Source organism: Globicephala melas, chromosome 5 (genome assembly GCF_963455315.2).
Source record: "Globicephala melas chromosome 5, mGloMel1.2, whole genome shotgun sequence".
Taxonomy (NCBI): domain Eukaryota; kingdom Metazoa; phylum Chordata; class Mammalia; order Artiodactyla; family Delphinidae; genus Globicephala; species Globicephala melas.
Window position 1 is genome coordinate 131915176 of NC_083318.1, and position 22613 is coordinate 131937788.

The window sequence follows — 22613 nt, forward strand, 5'->3', positions numbered from 1 at the left end:
TCTATTCATCATTGTACTAGAGTTCATTCTGTAAAATAAGGCAAAAAATAAAATAAAAGACATACAGACTGGGAAGGAAGAAATAAAACTGACTTGATTTATAGACATTGTCATTTATGTAGAAATTCCTAAGGAGTCTACAAAAAAGCATAACTGGAACTATTAAGAGAATTTGGCAAAGTGATTCAAGATCAATACACAAAAAATTAACCATATTTCTATAAACTACAAAAAATTAGAAATATCATGTGTAATGACATCCAAAACATTATAAATTTAGGGACAAACTATGTGCAAGACCTGTACACTGAGAAAGTACAAAATATTGCTAAGAAAAATTAAAGAAGACCCAAAAATGGAGAATATACCATGTTCATAAATCACAAGATTCAATATCATTAAGATGTCAATCCTCCCCAAATTGATCTATAGATTCAGTGCAATCCTAATAAAAATCCCAGGAGGTTTTTTGATAGAAACTGAAAAGCTGATTCTCAGATATATATGCAAAAGCCAAGGACCTAGCATAGCCAAAACAGTTCTGAAAAAGAGGATTTATACTATTGCTCTGAAGATTTAGCATAAAGCTACAGTAATCTACATAGTGTAGAACTAAAGATAGACATGTACATTAAAAGCACAGAATGTCTAGAGATAGACCACCACACATATGACCAATTGGTTTTCAAAGGTGCCAAGGTAAGTCAGTGTGGGATAGTCTTTTCAGCAACTGTACTGAAAACTGGATATCCGTATGCAAAACATGAACCCTGTCTAGAGATAGACCACCACACATATGGTCAACTGGTTTTCAACGGTGCCAAGGTAATTCAGTGGCGGATAAAGTCTTTCCAACAATAGTACTAGAAACTGGATATTCATATGCAAAAAAATGGATCACAGGTCTACACGTAAGTGCTAAACTATAAAATTTGAAGAAGAAAACTTAGGAGAAAAATCACTGTAATCTTGACTTAGGTAAAATTCTTAGGACATAGAAAGCATAAGTCATAAAGCTAAAACTGATAATTGGATTTCATCAAAATAAAAAGTTTTGCTCTTCAAAAGACACTTAAGAAAACGAAAAGGAAAACCACTGATTGAAAGAAAATATTTTCAAAATGTACCTCTGATAAAAGACTTGTAATTGTGCTTTATATATTCAAGATACATCTCAAAAATAGGACAAGCAATTTGATTTTTTAACAGGCAAAATATCTGAATATATACTTTGCCAAAAATAAGACATATGAATGGCTAAAAATAAGCATGTGAGAAGTTGCTGAAGATCGTTAAGTCACTAGCAAAATGCAGATTAAAACCCCAAGGAGACTCCATTATATATCAATTTGAATGGCTAAAATTGAAAAGACTTGGGACTTCTCTGGTGGCACAGTGGTTAAGAATCCACCTGCCAACGCAGGGGACACGGGTTCGAGCCCTGGTCCGGGAAGATCCCACATGCCGTGGAGCAACTAAGCCCGTGCACCACAACTACTGAGCCTGCGCTCTAGAGTCCATGAGCCACTACCAAAGCCCGCCCACCTAGAGCTCGTGCTCTGCAACAAGAGAAGCCACCGCAGTAAGAAGCTGCAACAAGAGAAGCCACCGCAGTGAGAAGCCCGCGCACCGCAACGAAGAGTAGCCCCCGCTCACCGCAACTAGAGAAAGCCCGCGCGCAGCAACGAATACCCAACGCAGCCATAAATAAACAAACAAACAAACAAAAGACTGACAATACCAAGTGATGGTGAGAATGGGAAGCAGCCATAACTTTTATAAACTGCCGGTGTAGGTACGGTCACTGAAAATCTGGAAGTTTCTTATAAAGTCAAACATACACTTAACCATATGAACCAGCAATCCCAATTCTAGGAATCTGCTGAAGAAAAATGAAAACATATGTCTACAAAAGGACTTGTACTCAAATGTTCATAGCAGATTTACTCAAAAAAGCCCAAATCTGGAAAAAAACCCAAATGTCCATCAACTGGTTAACGGATAAACAATGTGGTATATCCATAAAACGGAGTAATACTCAGCAAACCAGCTACTGATGCAACAATACAGGAAGAACCTCAAAAGCATTATTCTAAGAAACCAGACACAGGAGACTACCTCATGCAGGATTCCATTTGTGTAAAATTCTAGAAGTGTCAAAACTATGGTGACAGGAATTCCCTGGCTGTCCAGAGGTTAGGATTCCACGCTTCCACTGCAGGGGGCATGGGTTTGATCCCCGGTCGGGGAACTAAGATCCCACGTGCTGCACAGCGTGGCCAAAGATAAATTTAAAAAGCAAAACAAAACAAAAAACTGTGGTGACAAAACGTAGATACAGGGAAAGTAGTTGGTGTGGAGATGGAATAGACTACAAAGGGCATAAGAGAAGTTGTGGTGGATGAAAAAATGTTCTCTTTCATGATTGCAGTGGTGGTTACCTGATTCTCTATGACTTCAAAACTCATTAAATTGTACACTTAAAATTGGTGAATCCTACAGTATGTAAATTATATCTCAACAGCGCTGTTCCAGTGATTTCCAGTGACCATGCCATTTTACATTCATACCAGTAGTTTATAAAAGTTCTAGTTGCCCCCCATTCTCACTATCACTTGGTATTGTCAGTCTTTTTAATGTTAGCCATTCAAATTGATAGATAATGAAACATTAGGGGTCTCAATAGAGCTGTTAAAAATAAAGTACACCAGAAAAAGTATGAGCTTATCATACACGAGATATTTTATTAGGGGTCAAAAAAGAAATAAGATTAGTTCTGCACTCAAGTTCACTCTGACTGAAGAGGCAACCAAGGCATATGAACTGACGTTATAGCACAGTGTAATGAGATTACAGCACAGTGTAATGAGATTACAACACAGTGTAATGAAAGACACATGCGCAGACTGCTAAAAGCAGCCCACGTGAGAGGCATCTAATCCAGCCTGTGGTGGAGGGGAGAGAGAGTTAGGAAAGGCTCCTTGGAAGAGGTAACCTCCACGAGGTGCCCTGAGTGATAAAGAGCTAGTTCTTCACTCATTCATTCATCTACCCATCCAAAGTGACCCAAAGTCTGTAACAGCACATTTAAAGATTTCATTATAATGAAGTAAATCTAAAGACAGAAATGGGCAAAGCACATTATGAGAGGACAAAGGATGAGTAACAAAGCCAGCCTGAGAGGGCCTAGGGAAAGCTTCCTAGGAGTAAACACCCAGAGTGGAGTCTCTAGGGCAGTGATTCACAACAGAAAGTGAGCAGCAGAAACCCCTTAGGAAACTTTTTCTAAATACATACACCTGAGTCCGTCCCAGCTTCCAGAATCAGAAAAGTTTAGGGAAGAAGAACAGACATCTGTAGTTTTTAAGTTGCCAAGTGATTCTGATATTAAGAAACACTGCATTGAAAAGCTTCACAACACTGGATTTGGTAACGATTTCTTGGACACCAAAGGCCCAGGCAACCAAAGAAAAAAACAAACAGAACTTCATTAATATTTAAATATTTTGTTCATCAAAAGATACTATAAACAGAGGAAAAAAGGCAACTCACAGAATGGGAGAAAATATTTCCAACTCACATATCTGGTACGGGAATAATATATAAAGAACTTCTAAAACATACGAAAAATAAACAACCCAATTCAAAGATTGGCAAAGGACTTAAATAGACATTTCTCCAAAGAACGTACATAAATGGCCAATAAGCACACAAAAAGATTCCCAACATTACTAATCATTAGGGAAATGTAAATCAAAACTACAATGATGGGCTTCCCTGGTGGCGCAGTGGTTGAGAGTCCGCCTGCCGATGCAGGGGACACAGGTTCGTGCCCCAGTCCGGGAAGATCTCACATGCCGCGGAGCGGCTGGGCCCGTGAGCCATGGCCGCTGAGCCTGCGCTTCCGGAGCCTGTGCTCCGCAACGGGAGAGGCCACAACAGTGAGAGGCCCGCGTACCACAAAAAAAACAAAAAAAACAAAAAAAAAAACACTACAATGAGATACCACCTCACATTCATGAGGATAGCTACTATCAAAAAAACAGAAAATAACAAGCGATGGTAAGGATGTCCTTGTGCACTGCTGGTGAGAATGTAAAAAGGCACAGCCCCTACAGAAACCAGTATGGCGGTTCCCCCACCAAAATTAAAAATCTGGCAATTCTACTTCCTGGTATATACCCAAGAGAAATGAAAGCAGGGTCTCCAAGAGATCTGTATACACATGCTCTTGGAGGTACTATCCACAACAGCTAAAAAGAGAAAGAAACCCAAATGTCCACTGATGGGTGAATGGATTTTAAAAAAATGCAGTGTATCATAGATTGGCCTATTGTTCAGCCTTAAAGAGGAACTTCTGACGCTTGCTACAAAATGGATTATATGAAGTATGTAGTTAAAGTAGTCAAATTCATAGAGACAGAAAACAGAGTGGTAGTTGGGGAGATGGGGAGGAAATGGGGAGTCATTGTTTCAGTTTTACAAAATGAAGAGTTTTGGAGATAGATGGTGGTGATGGTGGTGACAGCACAACATTATGAATGTATTTAATACCACCGAACTGTATACTGAAAAATGGCTAAGGTGGTAAAGTTCACGTTAGGTATATTTTACCACAATAAAAAAAAGAAACACTGCATTGATTCTGAACTTGTTATCTACATAGAGTACCCACTGTATCAGTAACAGTAAGATAGCCAACACTTATTGACTGCTTCCTATGTGCCAGGAACTGTTTTAAGTGCTTTATGTTTTATCTCATTTATCTCCACAACAACCCTATGAGGTAGGCACTCTTAGAAACACATCTGCATTTTTAAAAAACTCTCAGGCCCTCAAACACTACGAGCAAAAATGTAGAAGGGTGCAACTACTTTGGAAAATAGTTGACAGCTCCTCAAAAAGTTAAACAGAGTTACCCTACAACCCAACAATTCCACTCCTAGGTAGGTATCTAAGAGAAATGAAAACATATACCAACACAAAAACCTGTGCACAAACGTCCATAGCATTAATTGAAAGTATAAACAAAATGTGGTATATTTATACAATGGAATATTACCTGGCAAGAAAAAGGAATGAAGTACTGATATATGCTACAACACTGATGAACCTTGTAACGTTATGCTAAGTTAAAAGAAGCCAATCACAAAAGACCACATACTGTATGATTCTATTTACATGAAAAGTCCAGAAAATCTATAGAGACAGAAAGTAAACTAGCAGTTGCCTAAGGGCTAGGGGTTGGGGGGAAAAAGCTGCATGACTGCTAATGGCTATGGGGTTTCTTTTCAGGGTGATGAAACTGCTCTAAACTTGACTGTACAACTCTGTGAATATAATAAAAACCCACTGAATTGTATGCCTTAAGTGGGTAAGTTGTTTAATATGTGAATTACATCAATAATTATATATATATATATATATATTTTTTTTTTTTTTGCAGTACACGGGCCTCTCACTGTTGTGGCCTCTCCCGCTGCGGAGCACAGGCTCCGGATGCGCAGGCTCAGCGGCCATGGTCACGGGCCCAGCCGCTCCGCAGCATGTGGGATCTTCCCGGACCGGGGCACGAACCCGCGTCCCCTGCATCGGCAGGCGGACTCTCAACCACTGCACCACCAGGGAAGCCCAATAAAGATATAATTAAAAATCAAAAATATCTCGGGGTCGGGGAATGGGTCCACACTTTATTCAGCAGACTGTCATAGTGCAATTGTCTACTACAGATGTAAGCATATGGCTTCTCATTCTGGAATACTTACAGTTTAGGGTTACAAAAGAAACTTCATACCTATTTGGGTAAGGGAACTAACACACTGCAGGATATCTATGCTCAATATATTCAGGTCCCTAGCAGCAACAATACATTTGCAACTGATCCGCAAATACTTCAGACCCCAAAAGCAAATTCGGCAAACCTGATGCAGGAGAGCAGGCAGGATTTCTAGGGGTTACCTTTCTGTCTCAGCTCCTTCACACGTGTAGACATGCAGATCATTAGAGCCACCAAGCAAATGCCTGACAGCTGGAGCTGTGTGAGCCCATCTAGAAATGAATTCCACGTAGCAGCCACAGGAAGGAAAAATGAAAGGTACATAGTTCATTAAAACAAAGTTTGGGGGCTTCCCTGGTGGCGCAGTGGTTGAGAGTCCACCTGCCGATGCAGGAGACACGGGTTCGTGCCCCGGTCCGGGAAGATCCCACATGCCGCGGAGCGGCTGGGCCCGTGAGCCATGGCCGCTGAGCCTGCGCGTCCGGAGCCTGTGCTCCGCAACGGGAGAGGCCACAACAGTGAGCGGCCCGTGTACCGCAAAAAAAAAAAAAAAACACAACAGAAAAGGATTCATCTGTCTTGAAGTCTTTGGCTTCCTCCAGTCTCTCCCGTCACAAAGCTTTCACTGGTTGGTTCCATCCACACGCACTAAAGCCTGAAGCTCCCCCTGGCTAGACACCTGGGGATCAGTCCTAAGGTCTCAAGACAGCTCTGTTTGGCTGCAACAGGTGTGTCCTCTCATCACTGCCAAAGTTAACAGTGCCTCTAAACTGTAGACAAACTTGGAATAGCTTTTCTGACACAAAATATCTGAATCAGGGCAGTTAAATGGTACTCATAAAGTGACTTAACAAAGAGGTGGTGCTGGGTGTGTGTGTGTGTGTGTGTGTGTGTGTGTGTGTGTGTGTGTGTGTGTGTGTGTGTGTGTGTGTGTGTGTGTGTGTGTGTGTGTGTTAGAGAGAGACAGAGACAGAAAAAGAAGACAGAGGGAAAGAGAAATATTGCCCATTGTTCTCTGGGCACTGGCCCACCCCTTCCCACCCCTAATCACATTTTGTCAATTTAGATATATACAAAGCAGCTGTCAGGAATTCCCTGGCGGTCCAGTGGTTAGGAGTCTGCACTTTCACTGCCGCGGGCCTGGGTTCGATCCCTGGTCGGGGAACTAAGATCCCACAAGCCGCAGAGCACGGCCCCCCGCCCGCCAGAAAAGAGGCAGCTATTTACAAAACCTGTACGAAACCTAAAGATGAGTTCCCCTCCATTTGAGATGCTTTATGATGAATCAGAATAGTAAAGAGGAAAGGAGACAGGTACCCAGTCAGTCTGAATCATACCCTCAGTGACCAATGGAAGAGCATGAAATAGTCAGAATGACTAGATATTTTTCATCGTGAATGTCTCCATATCGCATATATTAAAGGCATTCACCAAAGCTTTTCTACCTCAAAAGCTACTTTCAGTGAAGAAGGAAAAACAGAAGGATGGGTAAAACATGGGCTGACACAAAACTTCCAACCTCTCACCCAAGACCAGCTGTTTCGAGGTCTCCCTGTCACGTGCTACCTCACAGTAAATAAAAACACAATTACCTCAGCCGTCTCTCCTTCATATGCAGGGAACAGTGTTCAACTTGTGCCTCCGGGTGAGCTCAGCACGAGCGCTGGTCTTCACGGTTCCAACTGTCCCTTCTCTCCTCCGCTTCCCCACATTCTTGCTTCCTAGACGACGGCCTCCACCTCCTTGAAGGAAGCCAGGGGATCTGCTGCCTCAGGGCATCATGGTCCCCACCCTCCCACACTCCTTTTTCTGACTTTGGGCCCAAACAGCCTCGGACTATAGGCAGAATGTGGAACTTGCAGTCCCATCAGCACAATCTATTTGCCCGTGATTAGTACTATTCACACAGCACTAGGCCAATTCCAAACCAATCAGTAAAAGATTCCTTTCATGTGATAAAGTACAACCGACCACAAATCGATTTGAAGTGGGAAACAGGTTTTTTCAATTGGTAAGGACTCTCTGCAAGCTAACCTGACTTTGCAATGAGAAAAAGAAGCCTTAAAACGCTCTCCCTAACAGTATGCACAACTCCCCAAAAAAGTTAAAGGGCTGGGCTTCCCTGGCAGCAAAGTGGTTAAGAATCCGCCTGCCAGTGCAGGGGACATGGGTTCGAGCCCTGGTCCGGGAAGATCCCACATGCCGTGGAGCAGCTAAGCCCGTGCGCCACAACTACTGAGCCTGCGCTCTAGAGCCCGCGAGCCACAACTAATGAGCCCACGCACCTAGAGACCGTGCCCTGCAATGAGAAGCCACCGTGATGAGAAGCCCACGCACCGCAACAAAGAGTAGCCCTGCTCGCCACAACTAGAGAAAGCCCGCGCACAGTTAACGAAGACCCAACGCAGCCATAAATAAATAAATTAAATTATTTTTAAAAAGTTAAAAGGCTGAGATGCTATTGTGACTAGACCTCACTCTGTGCTTCTCAGACACTCAAATTTTAATGAGGTAAATCATATTCCTTTTGAGAGACTGAGTCCATTGCAAATGTTTCAAGAGCTGACGGTACCAAAGGAGAAAAATATCACAGGAGCGAAAATAACACTTTCAATATAACAGGCCACTTCTAGCATCGAAACAAACAAACAATAAAACATGGCATAGTGGCATAGCTTTACCTTGTTGGTAAAGCACTCGAAGAATAAATGCAGGCTTTAAATGGGGCCCAGCAAATGTTACCACCTCATTAGTGGGCTAGAGAATTGGCAGGAAGAAGGAATATGCATCACTAGAAAACTCCACTCCCATCCACCCACCCCCGACTTACACATAAACTCACCCCTACATTCTGAAGAAAAAAAGAAGTCTCCGAACACTTGAAGATTTGTGTCCATCACACTAACAAATGGATGTGCATACTCAGATGGAAATTTACTTACTGCTGCAGAAACGTGTGGCAGTAAGGGACGGAGGGATCATAAAGGGTGTACTCTAGAGTCTGTTTCATTTCATGATTTTAATTAGTTTAACAATTAAATGAGGGACCACTAATAAATGAACGCCCGACTCACGGACCAGGTGATGCCACTTATCAGACCACTCAGTCTTTGCCGTCTTTCTAAAAACGGGTAAAACTGGTAAGGTTTACTGAACTGAAGCCTCTGAGTCTACTACAGCTCTCTTTGGAGTTGTTCTGTGTGGCACCAAATCCACTTTTAGTTCTGTGAAGCCTAATAAATGGAAATCTTTACCATTCAAGTCACTCTTATCCTTCATCCTTACAATTCAGTGACTTGCGGTACGCGGGCCTCTCACTGCTGTGGCCTCTCCCGCTGCGGAGCACAGGGTCGGGACGCGCAGGCTCAGCGGCCACGGCTCACGGGCCCAGCCGCTCCGCGGCATGTGGGATCCTCCCAGACCGGAGCACGAACCCGCGTCCCCTGCATCGACAGGCGGACTCTCAACCACTGCGCCACCAGGGAAGCCCCTCAGTGATTTTCTTTAAACACAGATCACTCTAATCTTTGTTGACCTAACCCTAGCAATCTCCCAGAGCCCATATAGAGCATGGCAAAGTAACAAAATAAAAAACCCATGAGACGTTTTATATATTTAACACACTACCTACACTCTGTGCCTACCACATTATGCTCAGCACTAAGGTACAAAGGGGAATACGACACTAACTCAAGAAATACACAATTCCACATCGTATATCATATACTAAACACCAAAGAAAGTCATTGCCTCATGATAACTGCCATTAGTTTTTTTCTAAAAGCAGACGTGAAGGTGCTGAGTTCCTAAAAGGAACTACAGATCCTAACATGGAGCAAAATGCAGACTCCACGATTCAAAGGCATTCGCTCGCACACAACATGAAACGAGGGGCCACGCGTTGCTTACCTGTCAGCCATCATCCCCTTCTTCCTTGCACCAGAACTCTCAAGGCTGCTGGGCCCCGCCCCAGGCCTAGGAGATAAGCCAGCCCTGACTGTGCTAAGCAGATGATTCTTATTTCACTTATCAGGCACGCCAGTGAGTGGTCTAGGGTAGGCATGTAACCCAGGCCTGGCCAATGAGACTAAAGAAGACGTATGCAAGGGGGTTCCTTAGAGTTTCCCCATTGTGAAAGGTGACACAAGACACTACCCTTCCTCTCTGCTTTTGAACACAGCTGTGTGAGGATGTGATGCCGGGAGCTGTGGCAGTCACCTGGTGACCATGAGGGGACAAGCCCAAGTAAGAAAGTCAACAACCTAAAGATGGCAGAAAAGAAAGGTGGGAAGCACCTGGGTGCTTGATGGTGTCAGTGTGCCTTTTGGTTTAACCAATCCTAGAAATACCTCTCTATGGGCTTTTTATGTGATCAGAAATTTTACTCACTGTTCATGCCACATTTAGTTTAGTATTCTGTTACTTGCAACTGAAAGCATCCTGTTACAGGCCCATTGTATTTTTTTAACACCTTTATCGGAGTATAATTGCTTTACAATGGTGTGTTGGTTTCTGCTTTATAACAAAGTGAATCAGCTATACATATACATATATCCCCATATCTCTTCCCTCTTGCGTCTCCCTCCCTCCCACCCTCCCTATCCCACCCTTCTAGGAGGTCACAAAGCACCGAGCTGATCTGCCTGTGCTATGTGGCTGCTTCCCACTAGCTACCTGTTTTACATTTGCTAGTGTATACATGAACATGCCACTCTCTCACGTCGTCCCAGCTTACCCTTCCCCCTCCCCATGTCCTCAAGTCCATTCTCTACATCTGCGTCTTTATTCCTGTCCTGTCCCTAGGTTCTTCACAACCCTTTTTTCTTTTTTAGAATCCATACATATGTGTTAGCATACGGTATTTGTTTTTCTCTTTGACTTACTTCACTCTGTATGACAGACTCTGGGTCCATCCACCTCACTACAAATAACTCAATTTCGTTTCTTTTTATGGCTGAGTAATATTCCATTGTATATATGTGCCACATCTTCCTTATCCAGTCATCTGTCAACGGACACTAAGATTGCTTCCATGTCCTGGCTATTGTAAACAGAGCTGCAATGAACATTGTGGTACATGACTCTTTTTGAATTATGGTTTTCTCAGGGTATATACCCAGCAGTGGGATTGCTGGGTCGTATGGTAGTTCTATTGTAGTTTTTTGAGGACCCTCCATACTGTTCTCCATAGTGGCTGGATCAGTTCACATGCCCAGCAGCAGTGCAGGACACTCCCTTCTCCCCACACCCTCTCCTGCATTTACTGTTTGTACATTTTCTGATGATGGCACAGGCCCATTTAAAAAAAAAAAACAAAAAACAGGGATCAGACAGGTTCAGACTCCAGAGTAATCTCTTCTTAGGCCATTGCAGAATGCAGAGAGCAAACCTCTTACCTTCTTTCAGGTCACGTATAATCCCGTCCAAAGGCTCCCCCCCATGAAAGCTAACTGGAAACCTAAAGTAACGGCCTACAAAATGCAGCTGGGCTCGGCATCAGTGGATTGCAGTCTACTTTCTGAACCTGTGGTAAGATCAAATCGCCTGGCCATGTGTTGCCAAACCACTTCAAGTCCTCCAGGAGCATCACGCAGTAGCCCCTGCTGTGCGAAAATACCCACAGTGGCTTCATTTGCTTCCCCTGTCTTTGCAGATTTGGACAGGAATGCTGGGGGCAATCTTAATCACGGTGCAGAGATGTCCATATGTGCGTAAGCAGCTTTTACAGAGCTCCTAATATATGTAAGGTACTTTTCTTGGGACCGGTAAAGGACCCAAAAAATGGAAAAGAAAGAAAAGACTGACTGTCCTTTAAAACTCAAAATATAAAAATAAGCATAATGTGTGAAGTCTCTCTTAACGCCCCTAGCCTACGTCATTTCCCTCCCCTGGATGTATATACCATTCATCAGACCCTACAGTGTTAAGGGAACCTATAAAAATGATTAACACAATTATTTATATATGTATAAATATAATATAGACTTAATGAATTTATTATTTGTTTATATTCTGGAATAGGAGGATCAGAAAATTGTAATGGAAGGTGTTAAGACAAATTACTATTATAAGCAGTAATAATACCTAGCACTAATTGAGTTCTTATTGATACTCTGGGCCAGCATTATTCCAAACACCTGATATACAACTTACTAAATCCTCACAACAACCCTAATAGATAGATATTATTAACAGTATCCACATGTTACAACTAAGGAAACTGAGACACACAGAGGTTAAGCAACCTTCCCAGAGTCACGCAGCCAGTGAGTGGCAGAGCCAGGATTCTAACCCATTAAGTCTGGTTCCAGAGTCCATGCTCTCATTCATTATACTGCCTGCATAATTAGCTAACACTCTAAATTAAAATCATTCACAATAACGATTTCAATTGCTATGAGTAATTTAATAATTATATATAATAGAAATTGCCAAACATGTCTGAATAATGAGAGAAAAAATGATTTAAAATCTGTAAGGATATGAGACAGTATCTGCTGGAGAGTTACCACAGATTTCAGCATTACATGCTATTAAAGGGCATTTACTCAGGAAGACGAAGATTCCGGTAGCTCTTGAATCACTGTGAAGTATCAGCTGACTAGATAAACTCCATCCACATGGATAAATTCAGAAACATTTCACCTATCCTTGATCTGGCAAGATCACAGATCACCAAGCTAGACAAGAGTTCATCAAACCGGCCAGACAATGAAATCATTGTCACAACACAAAAATTCAAGGGTGGACTTACTAAAATCATGGAACCTCCCTAGAGACTGACCCCATCACCAAAGCGACCCCTGAACAAACCAACCTAAGATAAACCTGAACTTTCTATGCGTGTGGTGGAAAAGATGACATTTCTTAGAAATCAGAATTCAGCACTCACTGTTGGTGACCTAACTCTCCACCACAACTCTTATTTTGACACGCTTAGGACCTTTATCTCTTGCTCGGCACAAGGTGAACTGCATTATGTAAACTTCACAGGAACACACCTTATTCCCACCTGGCCTATAACCTCCCAAAGGGCAGCTCTGCACTAAAGGTGTTTTGTCCTGACAGTATCTAGAACAAATGGGGAACCTAGTAGTCTAATCACTCCGTAAATATCTGCTGACTGAATGACTGAATGAGAAGTAAGTAATTCAAGGAAATAAAGGAACAAAGAACATGAGGTAAGTTGCGAGGCAAAAGGTATCCGCCTGAGATGTGAATTATCATGTGTTCTTTTCCCCAGATTCTGTGGTACTCAAAAGAGCATAAAACAAAATGACAGTCATCTAAGATGAAAGGGCACTGTTTCTCCGTACCTTTAATCAAAGCACCTGGATCATATGTGCTATTCAACCAGTACATTAAAGAATGCAAGCTTCTTGGTGGCCAAGTTTGTATCTTTGTTTCTTTTATAAGGACTGAGTGGAAATTGAATATAAATGAGAAAAACACCTTGAAAATAAAATTCTATTGGCCTTCCCAATCAGTCTAAAGTTGAAAAGATATCCATGGACAAAATTCCAGGATTATTAAAACCAAACTGTCAGTACCCAACCAAAACTCAAACTCAACTCTCTTTCCTCTTCTCCTTTACATACACCTGGGATAATTCTACTGACCTACTTTACAGAACTATCACGAGGATTAATCAGCTTAAAAATGATAAGCACATGGACAGGAAGAGAGCTTGCAATATCTATAGTTAACCACTTTTACAATTAACTAATGAACGGAGCCTCTTGTATCACGAGGCAAACCACTGTGCTAATTACTTAAAAGTACACTGCAAATTTTTAAAGCACAAATAACATCTCACATTGAAGAATGTGCTCATAAATAAGTATATGTTTTATAAGACATTCAAATGTCTTTAAGGAAAGCAGGCTGAGTACTACAGACAGAAAAAAGTTAACTGTTGATCAACCACACCAGAAAAACAAAATTATTAAATGACATTTGCCCCTGATCCCTAGGCCTCTGGACCAGAAAGCTGTCCCCTCAGCCGTCAAAGCCGTCAACACCTCCACGGGGTTTGATGACTACCATTCTCATCATCAGAGCGATGATGAATTTATGTAAGCCCTCCCCCACCCACAATTCCTACTGCAGAGGAGATGGGCCCCCAACAAGCGCAGTGTTGAGATCTGAATATCTGCTATGGTACCTTCTGCCTTTTATATCAGAGTTATGCCCATGGAAGCACGCACTGCAATGTTAGGAAGTCATTACCGGATTTCTTCTGTTTCCTTTCAGCTCAGTTAGTTTGCTTTTCGGCAAAAACCGATTAACGTAACAGAGTTATGGCGTCCTTCAGATGCCCTAGAGCAACCTGATAAGCTGCTTGAAAGTGTTACTTCTACCAGCGTTACCAGCAACCACAGCTCTGGGGACTGAGGCTCCTGAGACGTTCTGCTTTATAAACCTCATTTATCAAACAGCAGGAGAGCTGTTACATATGGTGATGGGCATTACGGAAATACTTAGACTGAATACAAAACGTGAATGTGAATTGGATTAAATTACCTACAAGAAAGAGAGAAACTAACTCAGGAGGAGGCAAAAGGAACTAATCACAGGTGTGAATCGAATAGAGCTGCACAGAAATGTTAGTCTGTTTATAAACTGTTACTCTCGGGGGTTGCCATGGAAAGGTTTCCTGGGATGTCTAGGCAGAATTTTTATTTGCTTATTTATTTTGGCTGAGTTGGAATTCTTAACCACTGTGCCACCAGGGAAGTCCCCAGAATTTTTAAAATTTAACACAGGCTAAACTAAATAATTGCATCTACCACAGCTCCTGCCTCCTCAAGACAGGAAGAAAGGTTAGAGGTTTACATAAATTCAGACCCTCCTGATAACATAAGGATTAGCTTAAGCTGAAATCCCAATATGGGAAATCAGAGTATGGATGGGAAAAGGAGAAGGGTTCCTTCACAAGAAGAGTTGTGTTGACAATGTGGATGGGCGGGAATAAGAGAAGCACGATAAACTGAGGTTAAGTTGTTTGAATTTTTTTCTATGGGCCACTAGTTCCTATTTTAATTTAATAAAGTATTTCAAGACTTGCTTAATGTTCAGTTATAGATTAATCACTTATTTAAAAAATAATAAATAAATACAATAAAAAAATGCTTCTAAGGGTCACAGACCTCTCCACGTTTGGCCAAAGCACAAATGAATGAGTCACGGACACACCTAAGCTAGAACCGGCGGCTGCTGGCACATGGGGAACATCTGGGCCTGCGTAACCAGGAGTTTCAGCGCCCGAGGTGTCCTGGAAACATGCTCCCATGCCACACAGAGACACACGCGACGTTGGTCACACAAGGGCATGCTAAGAAGGAGAGAAATCCGCGTACAAGGAAAGCACAGTAGCCTCAGAAGCAGCAAACGCAATAGGAAACTATGAGATGTGCTCACGGAGGAAAAACAGAAATCCTTTTAAGATCGTCGCCGAGGGCTTTATACCACCGCTCCGTGGCACCTACAGAATTCCCCCCAAAATGAACTCAGGTACCGTGCAACTTTGCCAGCTAGAGACCGAGTGTAGAAAGGGACACTTCACCATCGGCAGGACAGACTCAAGGCACACGTTCCAAGCGAAGAGCTCTGTCCTTGCGCATCCCCTACATGACCACCTTCTCCCACCTTTCCTTCCCCCCTCACTCTTTTTAATCCTTCCTACTGCTAAATCCTTTGGTCTGGGCAATGATGTTGTCTTGCAATGGCAGACCTGCCCACGGCCCCCGGAAGCATGCTCTCTGGGGTGGCGGCCTTTTCTCAAGCTCGCTCCCCCAAGACCGCAGGGGTTACTCGGGGATGGCATTCCTGTGGGCCCAGCCATTACAGGCTGCCCGAACCAGGGTCCCTCTTCACTGACGTCCCCTCCGTGCCTAGCAGCTCCCCAGGTCACAGCTCTCAATAAACACACACAGAAAACAAGCTCACTTTCTTCTTCCCACTCATTAAAACTAAACCCAACTGGCACCCAGATTTAGAACGCACCTACCAATGAGAAAATTAAAGAGAGGGAGGCTCCCTCCCGCAGAATCTTCCCATTCAATGAGGCACTATTCCGCAGCTGCCACGCCGTTTGTAATTAACAGGCAAGCTTAACCAGCGACAGAAATTTCTGGACTTCACTGCAATTTACACTAGAGCCTGGCTCATTCCAAATTTCAATTGCAAGCACCGGCTGGACTGCGTGGTCGAGCCCGAGAGCCTTCTTGGAACATCACTGGCTGGAGTCGCTCGCCATCACTCGGCCCTGCCTCCCGGGAGGGAGCAACTGTGGGCAGATGCAGGCTGACCGCCCACCCGGCGCCAGGCGCTCTGGCAGGAGGGTCGGCTGGAAGGATGGCAGATGGCACTCAGGCGTATTCACCACGCTGCCATCTGCACATCTCTGCTATCGCTGGCCTGCAAGGGCTTCGGCTTCCTTTTTCACCTGCCATCCCAGGTCCCATCCTCTGGCCCCAGGTCTTAGGACCAAGGTGAGCCCTGAGGCACCTCTGGGCGGCTGGCCCTACCCGGAGGCGGCCTGACAGACGGCAGGGTCACGGAGAAAACAGACAGGAGGGTGGGAGGATGGCGGCCATCACAGACTACAGGTAGCCTTGGGGAGACCTCTTTACCATCTGAATCTCCTTCTTCAAGAACTACAGAACAGCAGGGAGTCACCTTTTCCAGGAAAGGAGCTGAGGCTTGGAAATACCGAGGCAGAGGGGAGGTAACGCCTCCTCCACCAGGTGTGTCTGGCTCCAGAGTCCCCCCCACCGTGGTGTCTCAGCAGGCGTTACCACAAAGATCTCCTGGTCCCCAAAACATTCCCTTCAAAGGCTGGCCAGGGTGGGTACAAGTCCTCCAGGATCACCGGCGTAAAGCGGGCCTTTCCGGTCTCTTAAAGTGGGCCTTGAATGTAGACATTCCCCCCAGACAGGAGCACGCCTTGGGCTGGGACCTGCCATCAACCCCCCTGCAGGCATCAGCTGTGAGATGCTGCTCTCAGCTGGGGAACAGGGCGTGCGTAGGCGCGCCACGCAAGACACAAGTGAGGTTTTACAGGAAGCGAAAAAGGACCGCGGTTTTTTCCAATATGAAAAATACTTTTTAAAGTCAAAAACCTTCCTGCCACTTCCATAACAGCTGTTTATTTTAATTTTGTATTATATTCATCGGTTAAACACATAATGGTTAGGATTTACTAACTCAATTAATGAACTGGTGGCCCTGTGAACCGCATTTTTATTTCAGTGAACAGGATCTACTTACATTTGAAAACACGTAGTATGAGGTGCGTTGTACACAGAAAGGTGCACATACACGTGTGGCCCGTGCTACAGACCCCTTCCTAGAACTCCGCAGAGTCCAGGGCCCACAGCTCAGGAGCCCCTGGCTAGAACACTGGGCCCTGCTCCAGGTGGGCAGGCCTGGGGCGGTGGCTTCTCAAGGAGGCTCTCATGAGGGAACCAGGAGGCAAAGAATGGGCCAGGAGCCCACAAATCGTGCTTCACGTACTTCACAATTTAGCCTTAAGACCAGCCCTGCAGCCCTTTATCCAAGGGTCAACATAAAAATTAATGATTACAAGTTAATACTGATACATGCTATGGGAGAGAATAACTATGAGAAAAGAGGGAGGCAGGCACAGGGGGAAAAAGAAAAAAAAAGCTCACCCTAATGCCAAACTGACTTTCCTAAAAGAACACAAAAGAATAAAATGCTCTAGACAAAACCCAGCAAGGCTGTTTTTCCATGAAGCTCTGGCCTCTTGATGTGATTTGGACTGAACAAGAAAGACAGCAAGTGACAAAGAAAACGGCACATGCTAGCGTGAAAAATACTACACAGTCACAATTTCTCACCAAAAGGAGAGCCTCCCTGAAAGGTCAACACTTGGTGAGGAAACCTTCGGCCAGCCTCGCCCGTCATCGAGGCTGCCTAGGTGCACTCACCTGGCTTGTTTCCTTCCCTCTCGTGGCCCAGCTGCCCCTTGGTGTTCAAACCGCACGTGTAAACTTCCCCATCCTCCAGCAGGAACACGGAGTGGCTTCCTCCGCAGGCCACTTCCTTGACGCTTCTGTCGGACACAAATCCACACACCTGTGGCTCGGCCACAATCCCTTGCAGGTTAGTGCTCATCCCAGGTTGGCCCAGAGACCAATATCCCCAACATAACATCGTTCTTGTCCTTCAGGGAGTCATGTAGCCTAGAAGAGAGCTTTGTAAGAAAAAAAAAAAAGGTGCGGGGGAATCAGAAAAAAAAAAATCACTTTAAGGAATAAACGTAATCAATTTTAAAGAAGCCCCCCCTTAATATTCTTCAGATACTTTGCATCTCAAAATAAAACATATTAATATTGCTGAAGGTAGTTATAATAATAATGCTATTTTTTTGTTTTAGTAAGAGTTTTAAAAAATGTCTAAAGAGGGCTTCCCTGGTGGTGCAGTGGTTGAGAGTCCGCCTGCCGATGCAGGGGACACGGGTTCGTGCCCCGGTCCGGGAAGATCCCACATTCTGTGGAGCGGCTGGGCCCGTGAGCCATGGCCACTGAGCCTGCGCGTCCGGAGCCTGTGCTCCGCAACGGGAGAGGCCACGACAGTGAGAGGCCCACGTACCGCAAAAAAAAAAAAAAAAAAGTCTAAATAAATTTTGTGTAAAGGAACAGTGAACACAGACAGAATGTGGCTTTCAGATCACTGATGAAGAACTGAGTACAGGAGACTTGCTGAAACAATGTCTGCAAACCATGATGTCAATAACTGTTTTGAAACTACCCTCATGACTTCAGCTTGTCCTCTCTTGTTGCACCTTTCCTTTGAGTTTTCTGGTTTTGGGTTTTTTTAAACTAACTAATTGTGAACTAACTCACTCCTTTAGGTAGCCAATTGTTAACTTGCATAGTAGTAATTCACTACTCAAAACAAAAATTAGAAACGGGAAAAAAAATGCTATCTTCTCTGCCATTCCCTCTTACACATCCTTCAGGATCTGGGTCAAGCTTCAGTTCCTACCTGAGAGCCTCTGGGGACCATTCCAGCCCCAGTCAGCCTGCATCTCTCTGACACACCTACTATACGGCCTTGACTGGAAACTTTCTCTGTCTCTTATAACTTAACTCCTCAGCCTAATTCTAATGGCCTCAGGCAGAGACCACAGCACGACACATACCTCTCTGATTTAGCAGGTGCTCAGTCAACCTCTGGCTGACTGATGACAGCTGACCACCCCAAAGTTTCACCACCATTTAAGAATTCATGCTTCCTTTTCGTACAAACAACAACTAAAACTAGAACTACCATATGACCCAGCAATCCCACTACTGGGCATATACCCTGAGAAAATGATAATTTGAACAGATACATGCACCCCAATGTTCATTGCAGCACTATTTACAATAGCCAGGACATGGAAGCAACCTAAGTGTCCATCGACAGATGAATGCATAAAGAAGATGTGGCACATATATACAATGGAATACTACTCAGCCGTAAAAAGGAACAAAACTGAGTTATTTGTAATGAGGTGGATGGACCTAGAATCTCATACAGAGTGAAGTCAGAAAGAGAACAACAAATACCATATGTTAATGCACACATATGGAATTTTAAAAAGCAGTACCGATGAACCTAATGGCGGGGCAGGAATAAAAACACAGATGTAGAGACCGGACTTGAGGGCACAGGGTGGGAAGGGTAAGCTGCAATGAAGTGAGAGAGTGGCATGGACATATACACACTACCAAATGTAAAATAGCTAGCTAGTGGGAAGCAGCTATCTATTTTACATTACATTACATTACATCCGCTCAGTGCTTTGTGACCACCTAGAGGGGTGGGATAGGGAGGGTGGGAGGGAGACGGAAGAGGGAGGGGATATGGGGATATATGTATATGTATAGCTGATTCACTTTGTTGTACAGCAGAAACTGACACAACATTGTAAAGCATTTATACTCCAATAAAGAACATGAAAAAAAATGTTATTCTGAGTTAAATGCAATCATGGGAAGGAAGGGAGGAGAGATAAGATGCAAACTAGAGATGGGGGGTGGGGGGGGCGGGGAACAACAGACATTTAAAAAGAGCAGCAAGATCACAGTCTAGTCATAATTTAATTTCCCCAATTTGCTCAGCTGCTGTATTTGTACTAATTACTTTCTTCATTTTTAATGTTTCATGAGTTTGTCTTATCTCTCCTACCAATAATTACACAAACACCATAGTGCTTACTATACCGCAGTCACTGTACTAATAAGCATTTTGTATCACTGTCTCATTTCATCCTAACAACTCTGTACCCTAAGCACTATTGTTAGCCTCATTTTCAGATAAAGCAAGGCTCAGAGAGATTAAGAAGCATGCTCAAGGTCACAGAGTTGGAAGGCACACAACCAGGCTACGGGTCTAGGCCTGAAGCCAATGTGCGTGCTCTTATCCACTGGGCTACACGGCCACCCAAGCAGATCTATACATCACCTACTAGAGCAAGAGCACACACCAAAGAAACGTATGGAGTGATGTAGCCAGTATACAACACAGGAGGTCTTAGAAACTTGGAAATAAAGGTGCCCTCAGAGAGCGAAAGTAGTCAGAATTAATAGATAAAGGATGAGATTAGGCAGCTGAGGCATTAAGCCATCCTCTTAACCAGACAAATACAATGTGTCTAAAAATATGGCATTAAGAGCTGGACTTCCCTGGTGGCACAGTGGTTAAGAATCCGCCTGCCAACGCAGGGGACACGGGTTCGAGCCCTGGTCCGGGAAGATCCCACATGCTGCGGACCAACTAAGCCCATGCGCCACAACTACTGAGCCTGTGCTATAGAGCCTGCGAGCCACAACTACTGAGCCCATGAGCCACAACTACTGAGCCTGTGCTCTAGAGCCCGCGAGCCACAACTACTGAGCCTGCGCTCTAGAGCCCGCGAGCCACAACTACTGAGCCCACGTGCCACAACTACTGAAGCCAATGCGCCTAGAACCCGTGCTCCACAACAAGAGAAGCCACTGCAATGAGGAGCCCTTGCACCGCGACGAAGAGTAGCCCCCGCTCGCCGCAACTAGAGAAAGCCCGTGCGCAGCAACGAAGACCCAATGCAGCCAAAATTAAATAATTTATTTAAAAAAAAAAAAGAAGGCCTTTGGGACACAATCAAAGCCTCACTTTAGATAGGACAAAGTATTTCTTTTAAATAAAAGAAGCTCTGATTGTATGTTTACATACGCAAAGGTCTATAAACAATGCTGACACCAGCTTTATTCGTACTAAACAAAAATGGCAACAACCCAAATGTCCATCAACATGGACACTACTCATCAATAAAATACAATGGAACACTATTCATCAATTAAAAAGGGCCACGACTGAAATGCACTTAATGTAAGAGAAAGCTGCAACCCAATGTGGTACGACCTTTCTGTAGAATGAAGGTTAGTTTAAAATAAATTCCTCAAAGGTGTTAGGGACTGCCCTTTTGTCTAATCTCTCTCCTCAAGTCCCTCTTTATCTGGTAACAAACCCTACGCCCTCCTGCACAAAGGTGAGCAGGACCCTGGCCAAGCCAGTCAGAGAAGTCCGCCCCTAAGCCACTGGGATTGGTGCAGGGAGAGGTTCACACTCCCAACTGGGCCAGAGTCCTCCCCCATTAAGTCCCATGGAGCTCTGATGGAAGACTGCCTCTTGCCTCTGAAGGTAACTGTAGCTGCTGGAAGCTCCCTTCCCTGTCACACAGAGGATACCTGTAAGACATTGGGAAGCTACCAGCCAGAAAGGTTCAAAGACAGGAGACAGAGAGAGTCCCACTGATGCTGACTGAGCCTTGGATCTCCTCTTGCCTAGGGCCAGCACGCTGACCTTCACTCTTCCTGAGCACAGTTGTGTTTCATTGCTCATGAATTCCATACTTGTGAATTTGCCTACTCACCGATATTTATTTGTAACCTCAAAGTCAATACTCGGAGACTTTTTGCAGTCATTCCCAGACATGTGCAGAGAGGTGAAAAATTTGAGCCACTCTCTGTGCACGTTCCCAGCTGAAGTCAAACAAGATGATGCTCTACCCTCTTGTCTCAACTCTCACACCGTAAGCAAGTGATCTTTTTGACTCTGCTTGGTGCCACAGTTCTCATACTTTTATATTGTTCTGTTGGTGATTTTGCTGTTTAAAATGCCCCCCAAGCATACAGCTGAAGCACTGTCTAGTGTTCCTAAGTACACGAGGGCTGTGATATGCCGCACAGAGAAAGTACCTGTGATAGATGAGCTGCGTTCATGCGTGAGTTCCAGTGCGGTTGGCTGTGAGTTCAATGCTAATGCAAAAAAGAGGAAATTCACAGATCAGTACATGTGGCCGCTCTGGAAAGTGCTAAAGTAGCATCTATAGTGCATAATGAAGCTACAGAAGAGACAGAAAAGCCACTGGATATCTGGAGATTCATGAAATGATGCCTGATTGTAGCGTGTAGTAGACAGCACTGTTGTGAGGCTGAAAGCCAAAGAAACTTACCGTCACGTTACCCAGGGTCAGGAAAATGTTAAAAAAACTTCCTGACTAGTGTTTTATGATAAAGAAATACTGTATAGAGTTAATCATTTGTAAGAAATAGGCATCAAATAAGGTGTCTAAAAAGAAACACACTTTTTTCTAGATTTTTTTTTTTTTCCTTTGGCTCCACCACAAGGCTCGTAGGATCTTAGTTCCCTGACCACGGATCGAACCTGGGCAGTGAAAGCAGAGTCCTAACCACTGGACCACCAGGAGATTCCCCCCAGAAACACACTTAAACATACATGAAACAAGGTTACGTATTCATCTGTTGACCAGAGGCTCTTA

At 44.0% G+C, this 22613-nt stretch overlaps 1 protein-coding gene across 9 annotated transcripts in view; it reads right to left on the reverse strand.

Annotated features, from left to right (window-relative positions):
• The window catches only part of HERC3 (HECT and RLD domain containing E3 ubiquitin protein ligase 3), a 137805-nt gene that overhangs the window by 106953 nt on the left and 8239 nt on the right, over window positions 1-22613 (reverse strand). For 6 of the 9 annotated variants that reach the window (XM_060299817.1, XM_060299816.1, XM_060299812.1 and 3 more), the window contains exons 3-4: window positions 22030-22089; window positions 17731-17996 (exon numbers count right to left, since the gene is read on the reverse strand). The exons of 1 other annotated variant lie outside the window; for it this stretch is intronic. In XM_060299817.1, the coding sequence (XP_060155800.1) occupies window positions 17731-17956 (226 nt within the window). In that variant the 5' untranslated portion in view covers window positions 17957-17996; window positions 22030-22089. The remainder of the gene's footprint in view (window positions 1-17730; window positions 17997-22029; window positions 22090-22613) is intronic. 2 more of the 9 variants (XM_060299813.1, XM_060299815.2) reach the window with 1 other exon arrangement.